The sequence below is a fragment of the Momordica charantia genome (genome assembly GCF_013281855.1).
Source record: "Momordica charantia cultivar OHB3-1 chromosome 10 unlocalized genomic scaffold, Mcharantia_2.0 BLBB01000010.1, whole genome shotgun sequence".
Classification (NCBI taxonomy): domain Eukaryota; kingdom Viridiplantae; phylum Streptophyta; class Magnoliopsida; order Cucurbitales; family Cucurbitaceae; genus Momordica; species Momordica charantia.
This window is the reverse complement of record NW_028275158.1, coordinates 6116427-6138566: the sequence shown is the minus strand read 5'-3', so window position 1 is coordinate 6138566 and position 22140 is coordinate 6116427. Positions and strand designations below refer to the sequence as shown.

General features: G+C 32.9%; 4 protein-coding genes across 10 annotated transcripts; 2 read left to right on the top strand and 2 right to left on the bottom strand.

Moving 5' to 3' along the window:
* Positions 1-3567: 3567 nt before the first annotated feature.
* Positions 3568-7176, bottom strand: LOC111008310 (uncharacterized). The gene is made up of 2 exons (XM_022280966.2): positions 5776-7176; positions 3568-5465 (listed from the first exon to the last, which is right to left on the bottom strand). The coding sequence occupies exons 1-2, from the start codon at positions 5870-5872 to the stop codon at positions 3772-3774; spliced, it is 1791 nt and encodes a 596-aa protein (XP_022136658.1). The 5' UTR covers positions 5873-7176; the 3' UTR covers positions 3568-3771.
* Positions 7177-8964: 1788 nt separating this feature from the next.
* LOC111008341 (uncharacterized) lies at positions 8965-17934 on the top strand. Of its 7 annotated transcripts, XM_088118586.1 has the most exons (7): positions 8971-9368; positions 9448-9559; positions 10119-10251; positions 13740-14460; positions 14612-15465; positions 16086-16749; positions 17449-17934. In XM_088118586.1, the coding sequence occupies exons 5-7, from the start codon at positions 14739-14741 to the stop codon at positions 17657-17659; spliced, it is 1602 nt and encodes a 533-aa protein (XP_087974712.1). In that variant the 5' UTR covers positions 8971-9368; positions 9448-9559; positions 10119-10251; positions 13740-14460; positions 14612-14738; the 3' UTR covers positions 17660-17934. The 7 variants fall into 7 exon arrangements, with proteins under 7 accessions (XP_022136692.1, XP_087974714.1, XP_087974715.1 ...); XM_022281000.2 differs by lacking the exon at positions 10119-10251 and having other exon boundaries at positions 8965-9368; positions 17439-17934; XM_088118585.1 differs by lacking the exon at positions 10119-10251.
* On the bottom strand, positions 9063-12409 carry LOC148208453 (uncharacterized). The gene is made up of 5 exons (XM_088118730.1): positions 12069-12409; positions 11438-11919; positions 10922-11016; positions 9973-10493; positions 9063-9834 (listed from the first exon to the last, which is right to left on the bottom strand). Exons 1-5 carry the CDS (start codon positions 12407-12409, stop codon positions 9063-9065), a joined length of 2211 nt encoding a protein of 736 aa, XP_087974856.1.
* Positions 17935-20298: 2364 nt separating the features above from the next.
* On the top strand, positions 20299-21604 carry LOC111008162 (arabinogalactan protein 41). Its single transcript, XM_022280762.2, has 2 exons — positions 20299-20726; positions 21349-21604. The coding sequence occupies exons 1-2, from the start codon at positions 20609-20611 to the stop codon at positions 21444-21446; spliced, it is 216 nt and encodes a 71-aa protein (XP_022136454.1). The 5' UTR covers positions 20299-20608; the 3' UTR covers positions 21447-21604.
* The last annotated feature ends 536 nt before the right edge of the window (positions 21605-22140 follow it).

Below are 22140 nucleotides of genomic sequence, written 5' to 3'. Positions count from 1 at the left end.
TAGGAATATTAAGTATATCTTATGCGTGGATTGAACCTCGAGATTTTGTTATTTTTGTAAAATTGAGCAGGGTTACTACTTGCTACTTTTGCAATTCTTATTATTTTTATTTTTTTGCTACCTTTTCCATTGCACTACTTTTTTAAAGTGAGGTTGCAAAAATGGTAAAATTTGAAGGTCCAACTCATGCATAGTATTGAAAAAGTCCAATTGCCCTCAAATAATACTAAACCAATACAGTTATAATTAATGTATTTCGTATAAAGATAAATCAGTTATAATTGATATACCTAATATGTAGTACATCAAGGTATATCAATTTTTTTTTATCGCAAGCCATATACTTTGTATGAAGTATATCACTAGTATTATATGTTTTATCACTGATATACTTCGTATTGAAATACATCAAGGCATATCAAATCTACATTATTGATATACTTCATATATAATATATCAATTATATAACTAATATACATTATACGAAGTATATCAGCAATATACTTCAAACTGCTATAATTTTATGTACCATATACTAGTTGTATCAGTCACAGCTAAATTCATCCTAGTATGAACAACATATATATATATATATATATCAACTAATAGTATATCAAGAATTGAAATACCTTACGAGAAGGGTAAAATTAGAATAAACAAAACAAGAAAAAAAAATAAGATTTCAAATATTTTGTCAATTTTCAAAATTTAAAATTAGTTGTTGCTATATTCACGAATATAGCAAACCATTATAAATCTTCATTTTTTAATCCAATAACCTACAGTAGGATGCTTCAAAAATATTAATTTTTGAACTTTATTATGATTTATGAAATGTAGTTTTCTTCTACATTTTCTTGATCGAAATTACAAATTTATTTGGTGGTTTTTTTTTCAAACTCATTTTTGTTTTTTCCCCCTTATTTTTTGTTTTTATTTCCAGTTTCCCCCTACATATGTGTTTAATTTGAAAACAAAAAGGTGTGGGATGTCTAAAGAAAGAGAATAAATGGTATAATCATTAAATATGATTGAAGGCTCCTTTTGACTCGTAGTGAACCATTACTTTGACTCCACTCATCCATGCTATTCTTGCCAAGATCCTCTAATTCCATACAAAATGAATTATGTTGTTATTTTCTTATATCTTTTAAAATAAAAAGTTAAAAATAAATTTGATCAATGTAGATTAGTTGGAGTAACGGTTAGTCAAACTTTTAAAAGTAATTATTTAATCTATATACTCTTAAATTGATATAATTTAATCCTAATTGAAATTTAGCATGTAATAATTTTGTGCTTGATCGAGTTTAAAGTTTGTAATGATTTAGTCTTTATTGTGATTTTTTTTTTGTTAAATTTTTATATATATAAATCGATAAACCGATGAAAGATCAAATTAATTATAAATTACAAAAATTGAATCGTTATATGATGAAAATTGACGCTTAATTTTGATAAGAATTTTCATAATATGGATTAAATTGTTACAAATTTTTAACTATAAGTACTAAATTGTTGTCAATATGAAAGTATACGGCCTAAATTATTACAATTAAAAATTCAAGGATGAACCATTACTTTTTATAAAGAACGTTGTTTTATCTACTTTGATGTGAGTGTATCATTATATATTATTAGGTAAAAATCATTGACAAATTTCTTTGTTAGTTGTACTAATATTTTGGATATTTTTCACCTTATTGTTTTTTACCAATTGATTGTGTGTTAGTTGTTCTTATTTTTTTTTAATCAAAGTTGTTCTTAATTTGCTGAATTTATTGTTAAAGACGGTATAACTCAACTCTAATTGGCATATACCTCCACCTCCCACTTCTAATCAAGATGTTGTGAGTTTGAATCTATTTGATAGGATTGTTTCATAACAATGTGATAATTATTTTATTTTTAAAAATCATATTTATCAACGGAAAAAAAACTATATGTTTGTGTGACGTAGTTTTAAATGTTTTTAAAATACCTACCAATTTCTTTTGAGATTAAATACCAACCAAATTTAAAAGATTTAAAAAACAGTTTCATATATAATTAAAAAATGTTAAAGATTTTAAATGTGCTTTTAAAAAAAAATAATATTAAAATAAATAACAAAATTTTCATTAGTTTTATTTATTAGAAGGAAATTATGAACCAAAAAATATGATCTTATTTTTAATTTTGATAAATATCACTGCATAAAATAAATTAAATATGTATTTGAAAAAATGTCACAGCTTTTTTATTCTTTTTCAAATATAACAAAGTGTGAGTAAAGGCTCAACAAAAAATTCGGGAGAACAACTCTCTTTTTTTTTTTTCATGTCAATTTGACATTACAGGTGAGGAACTACTATTTATAAATTAATAATTTAATTGAAAAAAATATATATTTTACGAGGATCCTACGTATCACTTTACTATATATACAACAGTTAGGTCATTTCGGAGCAAGCGAGTTTCAAGAGAATGATTCAATATTCTTGCAGAGTGGAACCGTGTAGTACTATGATAAATTATGATTTTTAAGAATCGATCAATTTGGTTAGGTCGTTCATTGATTTGTAAAAATAAAGTTCAGCCTCATCCCTTTTTTTAGTCACTCTAATTTTAAATTTCCTCCAGCGCCATCCATCCATCTTTTGTCACCGTCTCCGCCAATTCTAGCCACCAATTGCCTGAGCCATGAGGTAATTGTTTTATGAAAATTTTGGTATTATGCGTTGTGGATAAGATATAGATAATTATAAATATTAGAAAAATCTACGAATTTTGCAATTTGGAACAAACCTAATCCAACCTAAAAATATAAGGGTTAGACTTGCCACTTGATTCAGTTCCCTTGGACAAGAGAAGTGACCGACCCGAATTTTAAAAACCTCTAACCAACCCCACCCAACCCAATTTGGGTACACCAAGTGTGACTATTTTTTAATTGTGTTTTATATTACATTTGAATTTGAGTTTGATTTGAATTATGGTGTTTTTGTAAAATTTCAATTTTTTTACGTTTCAAATTAAATATTTATTTTGTACTATTTAGGTAAATATACCTCTATATTTTTATAGAGATCAGTAAATCATTATAGATGGACCTAAATTGTTTTATATAGCTTTTGAATTCTAAAAATACTCTTAAAAATTAGATAATAAAATTAAAAAAGAAAAACTAAACAAATATAATAAAACAAGCTCGTTTTGAAGAATTGTCTCTTAAATCTTGAATGAAATTAAAAAAAAAGTTCCTAAAAAGTATATTTGAAAAACAGTATACAAGTTTATTCTAAAAATATAATAATAATAACAAAAATACAAAATACTATTGAAAGACCTAAATTATTAATATGTCAGCTAACTGATGTAATTTTTTCAAAAAAAAAAAAAAGGACTAACTGATGTAATGTATCATTTAATTTATGTAATTCTTTAACTTAAAAAATATTTGTGCGTCGTCTTGTTTGGCATGTGATTTCTTTTCATCTTGATATTTAAAAAAACCCAGTTTATTGGAAGATAAATTTTTTATGGAATATATGTTCTAAGATCGTACATGTCTCAATTATTCATCATTGATTTGTTGCTGAAATTTAAAGAAAAAGGTACATGACTCCAATTTAATCGTATAATGTAAAATTTGAATTCAAAATCGAAATTTTCTATTGAAAATTTATCAAAAGACAAAAAGAATATTTGCTTTACTTTTACATCTCTCAAAATTTTCCGAGAAAATGAAGAAAGAAAAAGTTAGGTTATGAATTATGATTATAACAAAAATCAAATCATTCTTCTGTTCCTGTTCTTCCCGAGCATGACGTCCTTGAGATGATCATAGCGGCTGCGATGGTGATCAATCACGACGCAGAGCTGCCGAATCACTTCTCTCTTTTCTTCTGCAAGTCTGAAGACTTCTTCGTCTTTCTCCTTCAGGATGTTCTCCATTTTCGCCATCTTCTTCTCGAATTGCCCTAGGGTTCTTATCAGGTTCAATTTCTCTCCTCCTTCTTTGCTTATTTTCGCTTCTAGATTCCATAATTTCTCCCTCAGCAAGAACTCCTGTTCTTCTTTTTCTTCCATTTGTGCAACGAATCGAGTTAAATTCGTTTTCAGTTGTTTTAACTCATTGTTTCTCGTTCTAACCCAGTATTTCGCGAACGTCATCTCCTTTGTGATCCATAATATGTGATTTAGAAGCTTCGCACTCTCTTCTTCGAATTTTCTTGCCATTCTGTCCATTCCGAATTCGTTCATGTTGCTGATTTTCATCAGTTCCGCTTCGTGATTTCCAATTTTCTGTTCTAGTTGTCTCTTCTCTTGCTCGTACCTCTTGTTTCTGGCTCTGTAATTTTCTCTGCTTTCGTTGTGTAGTTGCTCTGCCACCAGTATCCTCTGCGACAACAGACGGATTTTGTCTTCCAGGCCGCTGCGGAGCTCTTCTGCTAATTCTTCCATCTTCCTCTCTGCGCCTATCAGGCTTGGAGCGGCGTCCGGTAAGCAGCTTCTCCCTTGCTTGTATTTCTCGTTGAATGAAGTGATGATTTCGTCCTTTTCTTTCAGAGTTCTTTCCTGATCTACGATTTTGCTTTTCAATTGGTTCTTTTCTGCCTCTAATTCGGAGAAGCGGTGGGAGAATTCTTGTTTGTTTCGCTCCATTTCGTGCCCTAACTGGCTTTTATCAGCCTGCAATGAATCCATTTTCTGATTCAGATTCTTTACTTGCTCCATCAAGGCGATCATCTGAGACGAAGCTTCCGTCTCCTTACTCGTCAATGCCATTTCCAGTTCGGAATTTTTGGTGTTCAGCCACTGATTTTCGGACCTCATCCGAATGTTCTGTTCTTCTATTTCCCTTCTTCGGAAATGCAGAGTGTCTACTTCCATTTCCAGGTCCCTAATCCGAACAAGAACTCTCTCTTTCTCTTCCAGAATCCTCTGTTCAACTTCAATCTTTTCCGCCAATTCTTCTGTCAAATTTCTTATTACAATCATATTCTCAGATATCTCATGGTTTTTTCTATTTTCTAATTCACGTTTCTGGTTGCGTAAGCAGTCTAGTTCCCGGTGCAGAGTATCAACCTTAGCCAATGCTTCATTCTTCAGTACAATTTGTTTTTCCAGTTCATTAGTTTGAATCTGAACATGCAAGTTGCTGGACTGATCATTCTGTAAATGATGGCTACTGCTGTTAATTTCCTCCGATGAATAGTATTCCAAATCGGAGTCGGAGATGGAGCTTGAAGATGAAGAAGAGACATCTTCCTTGTCCTTTTCCTTTCTGGATTTAGCGATTCTCTCTTTATCATCTCGAAGATGACCATATTGTTCATAAATTGACTGGTAATTTTTGTATAGATCTTCAACGAGACCAACAACTTCCGTCTCCTTCTTCGAGTCCCTTGGCATCCCTCCTCTTTTCCCTTGGTCTTTGTTCTTCACTAGCTTCAAGATTCTCGTCATCTTTTGTTCCATTTCTGAAAATGGAGCAAATTTTTTCTTTTCTTTTTGAAAGAAAATGGAACAAATCTATGCATTGAAGAACTACACCAAATGAAACCCACAGGCCACAACTGATAATTCGAGTCACAAAATCTAGCTATTTTTAGATTTTTTTTTTTTTTTGTTGCTTCAATCTCCCTACTTCTACTTTGTAAAAAAGACAACTAATAATTTAAAACTATTTATAAATTTGTGATTATAAAAGAATGTTCAATTTCATTTTATTATTATAAATCAATTTTAAAATCTAAACAAGTCATTTAAAATAGTGCTGTAGAAACTTACCCGCTCTACTCATCTTCTGCTGTTCGGCAATTTCATCTGTTTCTAAATCAATCCCGTTGGACTCTGTTAATCCTCTTCTCAAGCGATTTTTCACCATCCCTTAAAAAACACAACCTAATATTCAATAACAATTAGCATATTGGTTTATCAATTTCATCCTTTTTTCTCAATATATTGTCAAAAGAAACTAAATTCATCATAACTAAAAGAGAATAAGTTAAATTATAAGATTAGTCTACGAATTTTTATGTAATCTAACAAGTCCTTCAACTTTGAAGAATGAATTCATCTTCACAATAAAAACTCGTTATAATGAGTTATTTGATGCATTGTTTTTCATTGTCCTCTTAACTTACTGCTAGAGCCGGCCTGTCCATCTTCCTCACCACACACAAAAAGATTTCTTTTTTCTGTTTTTTAAATCAAGAGACCCATGTCATATATTTTATTAATTAATACTACTTTTTCTAGATATAGTGTGTTCCCTTAGCCTCCTAACAACAACACACACACAAAATTCAAATTTTCTCTTTCCTAATAAGCATAATTCAATAACCTACCTAAAACATACCAAACCACTTTCCACACCCATGCATAACATGGGTCCACAACAAAAAAATAAGCATTAAATATGATACTAAAGTTTTTTATTCTTTGATATAGAAACAAGATTCATTAAAAGGGGAAAACAAGGTTAAATGGCAAATCATAAACGATACAAGCAGAGACATCACATAAATTTGGGCAATTCACGAACCAAAAATGCACTTTTTTTTTTGGGTCAAATCAAGTTTTTTAGAGTTCGAATTAGAAATTTGAGTCACATGGTGCAACTTTTCAAATCTATTCCTAATAAGTTCGTTTGTTAATCTTAACATTTTTTTAGCTTAATAATTGTGTAGATGACAGATAATTAATGTACCATTCAAATGTATTTTTAATAAGGGATTTTCATTCATATTAGTTATTACATTGTGAATGAATTGAAACGAGATTGAAAGATGAATAACATGGAAATTAAAATTACAAAAGGAGAAAACGGTTAATTTCAAGTTTCGACAAGCAATCACGCTAAACCGATCATAAAAGCCAGTCACCATCGTAGGCATAAAATAAAAATGGAAAACTGAGATAGATCCTGTTTGGCTGCCAAGAAAATAGAAGCAGAAAACAGAAACAAAAAAAAAATCCCGGAAAATGAATTAAGATTTTCCTATACGATTCTTTCCAATGGGAAATCTCATGAATTTCAATTCAATCCTTGGATTCATCAATCCTCAGAGGGGGCCATTAGAGCATCAGAAAAGGAAAATTTTGCAGGAAATTATTTTTACATTCACAAAGAAGAAAAAGAGACTCATTCGGTTTAAAAAAGAGTAAAAAAAAAAGGCAAAAAAATAAATTTACCTGGAATTTGATTCTGGCTCCTCACGTCGAGGATCTGTCAAGGAAAAAGTGAAAGTAGAAATGGAAAAAGGGGGGAAGAAAAAAAAAAAGAAAACAGAAGAAAACGTATAATGGAATTTAAATAGGGACGGAAAACGAAATCGAAAACGAAGATTTTTTAATTTTTAATTTTGTAATTAATTATTAATTATATTTTAATTCTCTCTCCCTCTTGTTCTCTGTCTTTACGGAGAGATGGAAAGTTTGGCGCTTCTTTCGCTCATTTGCCCTCGGATTTCCGCAAAATTACGAAGAAAACCAACGACTCTGATGTTGGGTATTTTCTCGGGAAAAAACCGCCATGCGGTATTTTGTTGGCGATATTTTGAAGTGTGCGTAAATATGGGAATATAATCATGGCCACGTTGTTTTGGATTTATACTCAGAATTTGCTTTTTGTGCTGTTTGACGCAATTTCTGCGGCGTATATTTTTAAAATTATATATATATTGCCTATAATATTTAATCGGATGAGTCAATTTTGATTTTTCTTTTTTAATTTTGAAGTTCTGATTTTATGAGATTGAAATTAATATCGTTTATTATTTGACTTTTCTTCTTTCATTAAAGAAAATTAGTTAGACTTAAATTTGTGGCTATTATTAATACGATTTATGGGTATTTGAATATTGGTTCTTTTTGGTTGAGTTTGGAGTTATTTTTTCTACTTTTTAGCAGCTTGATTTTGTGACAATTAATTAGGGTATTTTTGTGATTGGGTTCGACATTTTTATCACTCAATTTTAAATAGTTTATTAGTTTAATTTGGTGTGATTTATTAGTTTATAGTTTGGTTATAAAAAGTATATTTAATAATCATTTATTCAAATATATGGTCCAATAGATCAAATTAAAAGTTTTAGTTAAAGTGATTGTTAAGCTATACATATGAATAAATGATAAAATTTTCCTTTAATTTTTTTTTTCCAACTATACATTTCTATAAATTATAAATATTTTTATACTCTTCATCTAATCTTTATGCCATTTTCTACAAAAGTCAACCTTTGATTTTTTTTTTCTCTCTTACATTATATTGAGTTCTTTCCATTAGATCCAATTTTAATGAAGTGATGCAAGAGGTTGACCTCACATACTTATTTGTAATATTTTAGAAATAAAAAAAAAACATATCACATTTAAAATGAATAATGAGTTAGATATGTGGGCTAATAAAATAGAAAAATTCTCCAACTTCATATACTAGACTTGCCATAACTTTATAAATTTTAAAATTTTATATATTAAATATTTAGGCGTCATGTTTGATAATAATTTTGATTTTAGTTTTCTATTTTTAAAAATTGTGCTTGTTTTCTCACTGTTTATTCAGTATGTTTTTTACCTTCTCAAAATATATTTAAATGTTTAGCTAATTTTAAGAAAACTTTCTGAAAACTAATTTTTTATTTTCAAAATTTAGCTTAAATTTTAAAAAGTTGACAATAGGGGTATAAGACAAATATATATATATATATAGACGATATTCAAAACTTAATTTTAAAAAATAAAAAATAAAAATAAAAATATTATAAATAGATTTTGAATTTCATTCCAAAGATAATACACTTTTTTTTACGTGGTGCATTATTTTTGGCTACTATATACTGAACAAATAAAGTTGTGAAAGACAAAACTCTCTGAATATGCAGAGTGTAGACTGATTTTTTTTTAGATATCAAATTATGTACTAAAAAAACAAAACTATCGAATTATTGATACCCACTTTTCTTTCTTTCTTTTCTTTTTTTAATATACTCTGGACCTTTGGAAAAAAAAAAAAAAAACTCTAAAACATTATTTACATCAATGATGTAAACGAGAAAGAAAAAATTACTAACTTAAATGAAACCAAGTTCATTTTGAGCTAAAATTTCCACCCAAATAGGGATATTGGGCCCCACTCTTTCATCGCTCTCTTTGCTAAACCATGCTCTACACTGTTTGCCTATGTGATTCATCGAGATTACTCTGCTGTCCCTTCCGATTTTGCGAGCTTCTTCCACAATCCATGTGATTTCAGTAAGATCTTGTCTTTCTCCATTTAACAATCTAATTGCTTCGAGAGAATCAGATTCGAGGTAAACGGGATAACAATTTCCATCTCGAATAGCTTGCATGCCCTCACAAATAGCCAACATTTCCAGGTAAGTAACGTCTCTTTCTTCTCTAATTGCCTTACACCCTGCTTTGATAATCTCCCCTCTCTCATTTCTTATTACCCAGCCCAAACCGCCAATGCCCAAATCTGCTCGCCAAGCCGCATCAGTAGTCAACTTCACAGAATTGGAAATTGGGGGGTTCCAGTGCGTGGCCGAATTGTTTCCTTGAAGTCTCGGTAGGTTCTCATTTCCTCCTAAAGATGATTCTGCTTGATTTGTATTGTGGCCTGAGATTTGTTCAATATACTTGTCAATTGCTATTTGAATACTTCTGCTATCCTCATGATCTGCTTCACCTGCCTTTATAAATAGCCACTCCCAGTAATCTTTAGTAGTCCAGCATGTTCTGTCAACACAAACAAAATTTACTTCAGTAGAAATATAATTTGCCCAAATTTCTTTTGATACCTTACAATCCCACAAGATGTGTTGTGTAATTTCCTCCTTTTTCCTGCAAAAAGAACAAACAAGATCAGTTTTAATTTGTTTCTTTAATAAATTTACTTTGGTGGGCAGTATATCGTTGTAGCTTTTCCAGCAACAAATTTTGATGTTTGGCCACACATTAGTCTTCCAGAAAATTTTCCACCAAAGCTTTTGCTTCTCTAAAGAAGAAAAAGAACAATCCTGTGCTTGTTCCAAATTTATGGCCAAGTGATAGGCACTTTTAACAGTAAACAGACCCTTTTTGTCTTGATTCCAAATTATTTCATCCTCTTTACATTGACGTTGTAGTGGAGTTTGAAGAATTGTTTCTGCTTCCTCCTCCCCAAAGTGTTGCCGAATCAGATCCTCGTTCCATATTCCTGTTCCTCTCATAAGACAAGCCACCGAGTTGTGCTTCATTCCACCATGGACATAAACAGGGGTACAATTTCTTTCTCGTGGGATCCAAGGGTCACTTCCTATTGTTACTGCTGAACCATTTCCTATTCTCCATCTACACGCCTTTACAAACAACTCCTTTCCCCACATTATACTGCGCCAAACATAAGATGGATTTTTTCCTACTTGAGCTCTCATAAAATTGTCATGTCGGAAATATTTTCCCCTCAAAATTCTTGCAAGAAGGCTTGTTGGGTGTTTAACCTCCAACTTTGCTTTGCTAACCTAGCCCGGTTAAAATTGCTAAAATCTTTAAACCCCATACCTCCTTTTTCTTTGCTAATACAGAGTCTCTTCTAACTTCTCCAATGAATTTTCTTTCCTTTGTTCGAGGTGCCCCACCAAAATTTAGCATATAATGAGTTAATTTCGTTGCACAAACTTAAAGGTAACTTGAAATAATTCATAGAATAGTTAGGAATAGCTTGTGCAACTGCCTTAATCAATATTTCTTTACCTCCTAAAGAGAATAATTTATCCTTCCAACATTGTAGAACCTTCCAAACTCTCTCTTTTATGGAATTAAAAACCTGACAACGACTTCGAGAGATATGAGAAGGTAAGCCTAGATATTGACCCATCGAATAAGTGTAAGTAATACGAAGCTCATTTTTAATAAGATCAATCACCTCGTGCCTTGTATTCTTACTTACCATAAACATGGATTTCTCAAAATTGATAACCTGACCAGATGCCTTTTCATAAGTTTGTAGGATATTTTTGACTACTTGACAATCTTGGTTGTCATCTGCAAAAAAACAAATGGGTTATGGAGGGGCAATAATTATTAATACGCAAACCTGAAAAGTTTCGAAGTTGTTCCTCCTTTGTTAGAAGGGCAGATAGGCCTTCCGCACACATGAGAAAAAGATAAGGAGATAACGGATAGCCTTGCTGCAGACCTCTTTTAGGATTGAAAACCTGTCAAGGAAAACCATTAAGGAGAACAGAAAAACTAACCGTCTCAACACAACCCATAATTAAAGAAATCCACCGAGTACAAAATCTCATCTTCTTCATGATCCCCCTCAAATAACCCCATTCCGCTCGGTCATAGGCTTTGCTCATATCGAGCTTTAAAGCCACCACCCCTTCCTTCCCTGTTCTTCCGTTATTTAGAGTATGGATACACTCAAAGCCTATCATAACATTGTCCGTTATTAACCTACCTGGCACAAAAGCATATTGATTAGGAGAAATAAGTTTGTCCAAGACACATTTCAATCCATTTGCCAATACTTTTGCTACGATTTTGTACATCATATTACACAAACTGATCGGCCTAAGATCTTTCATGTTTGAAGGGTTATGCTTTTTGGGAATTAAAACAATAAAAGTCCTATTAAGAATCCCCAACTCAGAATTACCATTGAGATAATTTAAGCAAAGATTATTTGTATCGGTTCGAACAATATCCCAGTATGTTTGATAGAACAATGCTTGAAAACCATCTGGCCCTAGAGCCTTAGAGGGATGCATACTCTTAAGTGCCGTCTCAACTCCTTGCCGCTCAAAAGGTCTCACTAAAATCTCATTCTCAGAGTCAAAAATCTTGATAGGAATTGAGCTGAATATTCTTTCTAGATCTGCACCAGAAGTGTGGCCTTCTTGAAAAGGTTCCTTAAAGTAATTTGTTGCTTTTTCCCCATATCTGAGCCATTATCTGTCCAAACCCCATTTTGATTCTCTAGTCCTTTAATCCGGTTAGTCTTTCTTCTTTGATTAGCCTTTATATGGAACCATTTTGTGTTTCTATCCCCCTAATTGATCCAATCTTCTCTTGATCTCTGTCTCCTATACATTTCATCTTCTTCAAGAAGATCTTCAAGATCCTTTTCAGCACAAAGCATAACATTCCTCCAATTACCTCCTCTGTTGATCATAACATTTTGAATCTCCTGTTCTTTCCTAGCAATTGCCCATTTAATAGACCCTCCTAATCTTTCAGCATTCCACTTTTTAAGGTCTCTTAAACACTTTACCAACTTCATGTTGAAAGAAACAGCATTGGAATCCTCCATAGTCTGCCAATTACTTCGAATCAACTCTTTACAGCCCTCAAACTTAGTCCATCCCTCTTCAAAACGAATTGGTTTCCACTGTCTTCCCTGTGCTGTAACATTATTCCACCAATCCCACATAGCAAGGATGGGTCTATGATCCGAAGCTAAAAATTCCAAATGGCGAACTACAAGAGAGGAGCAGATAGACTCCAACTCTATATTCAGTAGAAAACGATCCAAACGTTCCCAAATAAATTCTCCTCGAAGTCTTTTAAACCAAGTAAATTTATCTCCATCAAATAAACCACAGTGATCAATTCCTTTTCTGAGTCCACAATAATCTCATTAAAATCCCCTCCCAACATCCAGGGCATATCAGAGATACTAGCATAGTTTACGGATTAAAACATATCTTTTCAACCAAGAAACGAACCGATCGAATTTCCGAATTTCTAACTTCACAAATTGAATTAAAAATAAAATAAAATAATAAAATGAATAAACTAGAATGTTTGAGAGATCAGCTTTTTAAAAGAAAATATTACTAAAATTTTAACTATTTTTAAACTATTATAAACTTCAAATTTGTTTTTAAAATAATGAATTTTAAAAATAATGCGTTTTTAATATTCTATCCCGTGGCATGTGTGTCTCTGGACAGAAATATTAAAAACTAATTATTTTAAAAATAAAACGGGATTTAGAATATTTTAAAAAATAGTTGTAATGATTAAGATTCTTTTTGGCTTCAGTTAAAATTACACGTGGCTTTCTTTCATGGTTTTATTAGCCAACTCCCACGAAGAATTTGTGATTTTTTTTCTGTGAATATAATATAATGAACTTGATAGTTATATATATTTAATTGATATAATATTCATGATGGATTGGTTTTTCATATTTTTGTCCTAATAAGTTATTGATAATAATGTATATAATTTGTACTGTTATGACGTGTATATCTCAATAATTAAGAAGACTCCACCAATAAATAATTATTCTACACAAAAGACACACATTTTGCAATAAATGGAGTTTAATTTTTATTTACAAAATTGATCAAAATTGGAGTAAAAACTAAAAACTAATTGATCATGGTGGGACCCCGTCTTCCATCATGAATTCTTAGTTCTTTTCAATAATCACTCGTCTTTCACATCAATATATACACTAATTTATTTAGAATCAAAACTAGTAGCCTTCTAAAAAAACCCACTTAAGCATAATTATAATTAACGTTTTAACAAATAATACTTACCATATAAAGACTTACAAATTCAGTCATAAATATATAGCTCGAACAAGTAAGACTCATCATTCTATATACCCATGTCATTACAACCAAAAGTACGTTTTCAAGATGGTCAATCGAATTCGTGTAACTGCATACATAGTCTATTCATGTATTTATAGGTGTTGACGCACGAAATCTTCTCAATGCTAATTAATTACAACTGTGAGATTCTAGGCACGAGTATGCGGTAGGACGTTTATTGACCAAGTATAATAATTCTCCAACATCTCAAATGAAGTCCAATGCAAATTAAAGGAACCACCGCTTTCCATCAAGTCTAAGCAAGGATCGTCGAAGCCGCTCAAATTGAAATGTCGGAGTTGCATGGCAAACAGAGCTTTGACATCGCTTACTAAATGATTGCGATTACCTCGAAAATTGTGGCATGTTGTTGGAAAAGCGCAGTTAAAGGCAGCGACTCGATGTGCTTTGGTTTTCGACTCGTCCTCTACAAAGTTCAAACAATAGAATCTTTATTGATCGGCTCGACTTTTACAAAGTTGGCCAACAATTTATATCTGCTGAGCCAATAAAGGGCGCGCTTGTAAATGGGCCGATGGGCTTTTGTAGACTCTCCGGCCCGGCGGTTTGGCATGGAAGGCTCGTTTTTGCACGGCTTCATGCAACTCTTATTTCCCGGGACATCGGCTTCTTCATAAACCCAAACCCCCTTTCAAATTGCGCGTTCGGAAGTGTGAGCTTCTAAGTTCTCCATTTTTGTTGAGATTCTCTGTCCATTTCGCTCATGATCTTGATCCTCGCCATTAGAGCTCCTCTTCCTGTTCTTAGAGAAAATCGAACGATTTTCCCTCCTTTGCGATCGCCGGCGACTGAGAGAGACAACTGCTCGTCGCCGTTAGTGCCGGCGAGGAGATCGAAAACTCTGCGTTCTGAGGTTAGTTTGTTCTTCTTTTGGTTTGCATTGAATGTGTCTTTCAGGTCCTTATTTGTGTTATTTTAGAAGCAATACAATAGAGGGATGAGAGCGGGGAGGAAGAAAGTAGAATGCCTTCGATTTTTCTAACTTTTCTGCCCTTGGTTGTCAGATCATTGCTATTGTCTCTATGTTGAGAACCGTGGAGTTGATTTTTGTGTAGTCTGCTGTAGTAAGGCCCTTCTCTGGGAGAACCTAAGTTTAAGATTCCGTACCAGTGCCATTTCTGCGAATTTGAAATGGCAACAGAGCCGCATTCCGTGGCTGCTGCTTTGAGTTGTATCGATGAAGATGACCTGGAAACTCGGAGCATTTCGGAATTGGTTTCGTTTCTGCGGACGGCCTTCCGGAATATTGATTTCGATAAAGTGGAGGAGGTTTTGGTGGCCAAAGAAGTGAAATTGAAGAAAGAGATTGAGAATAAGAACAAAGAGTGTGAATTGATCCAAACAAAATACGAGTTTCTGAGACTGGACAATCTAACTCAAGAATGCACACTCCAGCAGCAGGTTAAGGTTGACTCTAAAGAATTCGATAAGTGGAAGGAAACATATGAGGAATTGAAGGAGAGAGAGAGTGAGATTATAAACCTCAAGCAATTGGTCTTTAAAGTAAACCAGAATAGGGAGGAAACGAAAAGTGCTTTGGAGCAATCTGAGAAATTGCTTGAAGTTGTCCAGAAGACTCGGGAAGATGATAAGAAGATAATAGAGGAGCTCAAATGCGAGAATTCAGAATTAGAATCTTCCAAGAGAGCAATTGAGGTTGCCTACGAGCAGTGTCAAAAGAAATACGAGGAACTAGTACGTCGGGTCTCACAATTGGAGGACAGCTATGCAAAGCTAAACAATGGGGAGCCTGTTGCACCGAACAGAAACGACACCAAATCAGGAGCTTGCTCTGATGGTTCCAAAAAATTTGTTAGGAAGAAGGGGGCTGAAAGTGACAAAATTGAGAATCGAACAGGTAAGCAAGGAAGGAAAGTTTGCCATTTTCGAATTAAGTAAATGTCATTGATTGTTAAAAGTGTAGACTTACACAGTTCCATGAACAGTTCACCTAGGTAGGTGTTGCCCACTCCACTGGTTAGAAAGTTACAAGTTTGGGAAATGCTGGCATTGGAAGTTTATTTAGTATTTACACCTGCTAGGGAGATCTGTAATATGCATTAATATATATGCTGTCTTGGAATGAAGAGTTTTGGAAAAGTTGTTCTTGTTATCAGCTTAATCTTCTTCTTTCGTTTATTGAATAAAATATTGCTTGGAGTTAAATCCATTGGTTATATGAATGCATATTGAATAAAATATTTCTTGTTATCACCTAGTTTTAGTGCATGAATATATGAATACCAGATGCATATTTATGCAAGTCCCTTTTTCTCCTTGTGTAATTTTATGATGTTCTTGTGCATTATTAGCAATTTTCCAGACGAGATTAGTGAAGGCAAGCTAAAGTACAAACATCTTAAATTTTACACACGTGGCCTTGAGGAATGTATATATATACACATAGAAAAAACTTGGGCATATCCAAGTATGACTGGAATAATTTATTGACGTGATCAAGGTATTTGTCCATTCTAGGTACTGGAGGATGCATTGTTGAGATCATCAGTGATGATGAGAATGCTTCAGTGGAAAATTTATTTAGACCACGTGGAAATCCAAAGAGAAAGCTAGGTTCATTTTTGGATGATTGTGAAGTTTATAGTGCTGAAAGGGATGATGAAGAGATCATCATTCTGCCTGGTGGAAGCAAGGGTAAGAAAGTAGGGGCATCGTCGACAACACCTCACCATTGTCACCCAGCCAAACACGTCCTGAAAAAGCTTTTGTCTTCTGGTACTAATGACTCCAAGAAAGTCGTGACCTCTCCAAGGTCTGCTCCAGTCATGTTGAGGCAATGCACAGAGAAAGTAGGGGCAGAATGTAAATTACACAATTCCAAGTTAAAGCATGCTACATATTGCAGGGACTATTCTAGTGAGGATTGGTCCATCTCCTCGGATTCTGATGGCGATACACAAAATGGATATGGCTCGAGTCATCTTAACTCAAAAGATCAAGGGAAGATATGTAACAAACAATGGGAGTTGCAGGCTGAAATGCTTGCTGCATTTAATGAAAGTGATGTGCTCTGTATGGAGGCTGTTTGTATCCTCTACAGACAAAAAAACTTGACAGCAAAGCCTCATGGTGCAGATTTGCCTTCCAGACACAGAGGATTTAATGAGGCTGATATGCTCAGGTATCTAAGCAACTGTTTCACTGATGCATATTTATTATTTCTTTGTTTGATTTCTTTGATTCTAAGTTTAGAACCTGTTGGGAGATTGACTTATCTAACATCTGAATGAACTGGTGGCCATCACATGATGTGGCTTGGATTGGAACAGAATCATAGATCTGTCTCTATGTAGATGTACATGGAAAATATTACGTGGGTAGCTTACAGATCTCTTAGAATTACCTTAGGGGATTACATGATTGTTTGTATTACCACTGTCTTTGGTTCCTCTTCTTGGTGTGTGAGATTCTATGGATACTCAGAATAGAGAACTTTTACTCTTAAATTGTCCGTTCAGAATGAATCAAAAAGTTTTGAAAATAAAAAGGAAGTTTCCATAAAAGATATTTCACCTGTTGGTTTTAACATCCTTATTATTTTTGCCAACGTACTTCCCGTAGCGAAGAATTTGATGTTTCAAGTCTTTTGGCACAAGCACTGAAGCTCAGTTTTGAGTTCCTTTTTTCTCTTCCCTGTGTTTTGACCTATTTAGGATTATACCTTGGTTGAGTGACAAACTTTCTGCTCCTTTCTAGTGTTATGTAACTGTCCTTTGTGGTAATTGTTTGTGCGTGGAAGCTTTGTAACTTTGAGTTATGTTCTTGTATAGCTGTCTGAGGAACTATTGCGGTTTAAAATTTCTGTTCAAGTTTTCTCCAGGGGTACCACATTGGCGTTGTTTCTTACCAGTGGAGATCCACAAGGGAGATTAAAGAAATCTACAATAGAATTGAAACGGTTCGACGTCAGTGGTCTTGCTGATTGTCGAAGAATAGCTATTGAACACTCAAAGCAACTATTTGAGATATTACAGAACGATGAAGATCGGTTCCTATTCCATGAAAAAGAGGTTAATTGCAGTTTTCTTTAGATGAGAGGTCAGATTTGATGCCGAAATTTGTTGGTTGTTGGTTTCAATGTTTTCCTCACAGATGTAAGAACTTTTTCCGATCACTTTACTGTAAATAATAACATGTCTTAGGGTGCACGCTGACCACAAATATGCTGTCCATAGTGCAATATGTATAAATATCACTAGAGAACAAAGAATGATAGAACTCCAATTATGATTTCGATATCGAATCATATCATTAGGTTATTAACATTAAGGTCAATACATCTGAATCAGTTTGTTAGAACTTAGAACTGTTCCTTTGAAATTCCCTTGGAATTGTGGGGGCAACTTTGTTTCAAAATTACTGCTGATAGGAGAGAGGGCTAACTTTTGAATGGTAGAATAGCTTCAGTTTGATTTGAATTGAATGGAGAAATGGTCAAAATCATCTCTACAACCAATTTTCACTTTTATTCTTAGTTTTGGACGGTCCGTAGTACGTTCTTCTATTAAAAGTGCCTCCTCCATAAAATTTCTAGTACTATAGAAGTATGGATATTTCTCTCCTCTATTGTTTGTTATCTTAACATACTTTTAAGAATGATGTGTGCTTCATTGACATTAAAAAATTATTTATGAAGATAGAATTATAGTATAAACAAATAGAGTAGGTACGAGAAATTTCTCATGCCTCCTATTTTCTCCTTTTTCCTCATTTTTCATCCAATTTTATGTCCTAAAATTGTTTTTCGGGTCCCCTGGGAAGGGTGTTTGTTAATTTTCTATTAAATGAAAAAAATGTTAAAAGATGGTCTGAAATAAATCTTTTGAAAAGAACTATAGCATAGAGATGAAACATATAATTTCATATAATACCTTGATTTTTTGTATCATTGTGAAGATTGATAATTTTATTCTTTACCATTTTTTAGAAAAAGAAAAAAAAAATGAAAAAGAACAGGTGAGTACGAAGATTTGAATAGAAGAGAGGGATTATTTGAATTCTTTATTCTTTTATTAGTTTGGTTTGTGAAGTTTAAAATCTGTGTAATTTGTATTTTTTTAGTACGTGTACTTTTTGTTTGAATTTTGCAAAAGAATGAGTTCTAAAAATTTGAATTCTGGTGTCGTATTTAATTTGTTTTATAAATTTGAGTTTTCGTGACTTAGAGAGATTAGTAATTCCATAAACACAAACTTCTTATTTTAATTCAAGAGGATTTTGTCATAATCTTTATGGGTTTTTCTCTTTTTTTTTCTGGTAATATAGCAAGCATTAGTAATTGTTTAAATTATTTATCAAGTTTTGTTGCAGTAAGTGACAAATTGAATGATTCCAAATTAGGTGAAAGAAAAATAAATCGATATTGGATTTCCCAAAATCTTATACATCCAATTTTAAATGATTTGTTTTCCTAGAAAAAGAAAATAAAATTCAAACATATTCCCTGATAAAAAAAAAAAAAAAAAAAGCCCAATGATGGACTGTCAAAGACGGCATGGGCGGCATGTGCAGAAGCAACAGTGGGCAGGAAACATGCTGGTGGGCCCCACGTTCGGATAACGGCCATAATCCTTCCCGACCTTTCCCGTTTACTATGGTAATCTGTTCGTTTTTTTAGTGTGAAAATAAAGATTTGAATTCACTTCCCTTCTCGACCTTTTCCGTCTACCGCTTTTCTCTCTCTCCCACTCTCATTTCACCTCCGTTAAATTAAATTGCTATTTTAACATCGTAGAGTGGGGTTTTAAAAATTTCAATTTTTGATAAAATATATTTTTTGTCCCTAAAATTTGAAACAAGTGTCTATTTGATCATTAAACATCATAATTTGGCCAAATGCACTAATTTAATAATATTTTGATAGTAATTGGACTTATCTCTCTCCTTCCCTCCCCTGCTTATCTTGACAAACAAAAATAGAGCAGTGGATTCAGTAGTTCGGGCTGTAACAAGAATTCTGTGTTATTATGTTAATAAAAAAATAGCTCATGGATGTTAACAAATTGCTCTACTTCAGAAACAAGTCTTCATGAGTTCAAGGACTCGAGAACGAAAGAAAAGATGGGGGACTCAATCGTCTTCCAAAAGTAGATGTCTCTATGCTGAAGAGACAATTATCTCACTTGCATATATACATAATGTTACCACGTCCACTATCTCTCTCTTCATTTGGGGAAGAGGAGAGGAAGGAGAGAACTTCAACGCATCCATCGTCCCTTTGCTCATCTCGAGAGGAGGAGAGTAAAGAGAGATAAATTAAAACTTTAAACTTCTGTTAAATTACAAGTTTAGTATTAAACCTTTGAGATAGAATAATACATAGATCTCTAAATTTTCACAGATGTGTTTATTAATACGTGAGTGTCTAATAAATACATGGTTATCTAATAAATTTTTAAACTTTCTTTTAACTCCTAATTTTTTTTTAAATTTTCAAAATTCACAATTCTATTAGAAACAAAATTTAGAATTAGAATAACATCAAATTGAAAATTTATGTACCTCAGACACATTTTAAAATTAAAAAACATATTGACACAACTTCTAAATTTATAATTTCTTTAAAATTTTGATCTTATATTGAAAAATTGAAAAGAAGAAAAGGGGTAGGACCAAAATAGTAATTTAATAGAAAAATGAAAAAAAAAAAAACTTAGGTTTATAAAACGGTAGAGCTTGGGAGATCTGTGTTCCTCCTCATCCGCCATTGCAAGACTGCCTCTGTTTCCGTTCTGAGTACCGTCTCGTTTCCTGCATTTTACCCTTCGAGAAGGGAAAAGCGAAAGGAAGATTCCTTTCTCTCTCTCTGCGAGGCTCTTTGCAGCCATTGCAGAAGCCCGTGAAAGCTTCTTGATCCGAGAAGCGTCGCAGAGAGAGATCCATCCTACATTCTTACTTCCCTACCGCATTTCTTGGGATTCTTCCCCTGAAGCAACGAGAGAGTGGAAACGATTACTTCTCGATTCGGAATTCGGAGTCCAATGGCGGTTTCTAGGGCTTCTTTTGGATTTGTGGCTGCCGCCGCCCTCATCTTCGCCATCTTCTTGCCGGTCGCCCACCCTCACTCCTTGCCTCCCGCACCCGCTCCCTCCAGCGACGGTTAGTTCTCTTCTTCCATTCGATTTCCTCCTGTTCTGTTTTACATTTCCGTTCCAGATCTGTGAAATCGGTTTGATCTCTCTGCCTCCGAATGCTCCACTTTTGCTGGATTTGGAAGAATGTTTGGCGTTCTGTTGAGTTTCAGTTTCTTCGTTTGCTAAAATTGTGAAAGAATAATTCCGATTTACGTTTCTCGATTAACCTACCGAGCTTAAATCTTGATTTATTTCAAAAGAAGTTTCGTGTGTTTGTTCAAGCTTTCGGTGGATCTACTTTCGTAGAACTTGGAAGTACTCCAGAAATTATAGAAGCTATTTTTCTTGTAATAATTAAAATGGCAAACCAATTTGAGCTTTGTTTTAAAAAGGAAAAAAATGGCATTATTATATAATTGTATTTACTATTTGTGTAGCCTGCCACTACTTTATAATAAAGAAATGCGCGTTCTTCTAAAATTTATCAAGAAATTTAGCCACATGGCCAAAAGTTCCTTTGATCATCAGCAATTCTTTTTGTTTATACATATATATGCTTTATAAACTAAACAGTCTCCCTTAAATATAAATTTGAGAAAATTAAGCTAAGAATTGAGATGTTGAAAATGGGATTTGACAAATGGCAGGGACATCCATAGATCAAGGAATAGCATATGTGTTGATGTTGGTGGCATTGGCACTCACATATCTCATCCACAATGCAGACTTATCCAACAGCTTCTAGAAGATTTGTAGAAGAGATTTGAGGGAATTAGCATATTGATTGATTGTACTTTGGTAGTAGTTTGTGTGGGTGTTTCTCTTATTTATTATTGCATTGCTATTTTGTACAGTCTCCTCATTTTGTATAACACTTATTTGGCTATTGTTTTTTTGGTGGCACCCTTTTGTTTCCCCTCTCTCTCCCTCTCTCATTCTCATTTAAATTTTATAGGGAAAGAAAGTAAAATAGTTGCAAATTTCTTCAACTTCAATGAAATCTTTCGATTTGTAGGGACGGGGATTAAACTCCAGACTTCTAGAAAATGTGGGTACACATTTCAAAGCTCAAACATACTTATATCATGATTTACCAATTTTACTGTAACCAATATACTTTCAATTATATTTTTTGAGAGATTTTCGTTTAATCAATGTCTACTTTATTAATTATTTCTTTTATTTTTAAACAAATTTATAGTTTTATGAAATATATTTTCTTAATTTTTCATTTTGAAAATCAAACTTTTCGAAGAACGTTAAACAATTCCCTAATAATTTAGCTTTCATTTAAATTTTAATCATCTGTATATTCTTTATCATTTTTTCTCAATTTCATTACTTTTAAAATTCATATAAAATATTTAATATTTAAAATTCAACAAAATATATTCCTTCAAATTTGGAATTCCATTAAAAAAAAAAACTGTGTTCCAAAA

What these genes read in the sequence shown, in the direction of transcription:
- LOC148208453 (XM_088118730.1), bottom strand. Translation starts at nt 12,409, where the DNA reads ATGTGGGATTGGTGGAATAATGTTACAGCACAGGGAAGACAGTGGAAA. An exon ending in TCAATATGCTTTTGTGCCAG is followed by an intron (nt 11,017 to 11,437) that starts GTAGGTTAATAA and finishes GTTTTTTTGCAG; the next exon opens with ATGACAACCAAGATTGTCAA. An exon ending in TTAGAGAAGCAAAAGCTTTG is followed by an intron (nt 9,835 to 9,972) that starts GTGGAAAATTTT and finishes TTCTTTTTGCAG; the next exon opens with GAAAAAGGAGGAAATTACAC.
- LOC111008310 (XM_022280966.2), bottom strand. Translation starts at nt 5,872, where the DNA reads ATGGTGAAAAATCGCTTGAGAAGAGGATTAACAGAGTCCAACGGGATT. An exon ending in GCAGAAGATGAGTAGAGCGG is followed by an intron (nt 5,466 to 5,775) that starts GTAAGTTTCTAC and finishes CTCCATTTTCAG; the next exon opens with AAATGGAACAAAAGATGACG.
- LOC111008162 (XM_022280762.2), top strand. Translation starts at nt 20,609, where the DNA reads ATGGCGGTTTCTAGGGCTTCTTTTGGATTTGTGGCTGCCGCCGCCCTC. An exon ending in ACCCGCTCCCTCCAGCGACG is followed by an intron (nt 20,727 to 21,348) that starts GTTAGTTCTCTT and finishes GACAAATGGCAG; the next exon opens with GGACATCCATAGATCAAGGA.
- LOC111008341 (XM_088118588.1), top strand. Translation starts at nt 14,739, where the DNA reads ATGGCAACAGAGCCGCATTCCGTGGCTGCTGCTTTGAGTTGTATCGAT. An exon ending in CAAAATTGAGAATCGAACAG is followed by an intron (nt 15,466 to 16,085) that starts GTAAGCAAGGAA and finishes TGTCCATTCTAG; the next exon opens with GTACTGGAGGATGCATTGTT. An exon ending in AATGAGGCTGATATGCTCAG is followed by an intron (nt 16,750 to 17,448) that starts GTATCTAAGCAA and finishes AGTTTTCTCCAG; the next exon opens with GGGTACCACATTGGCGTTGT.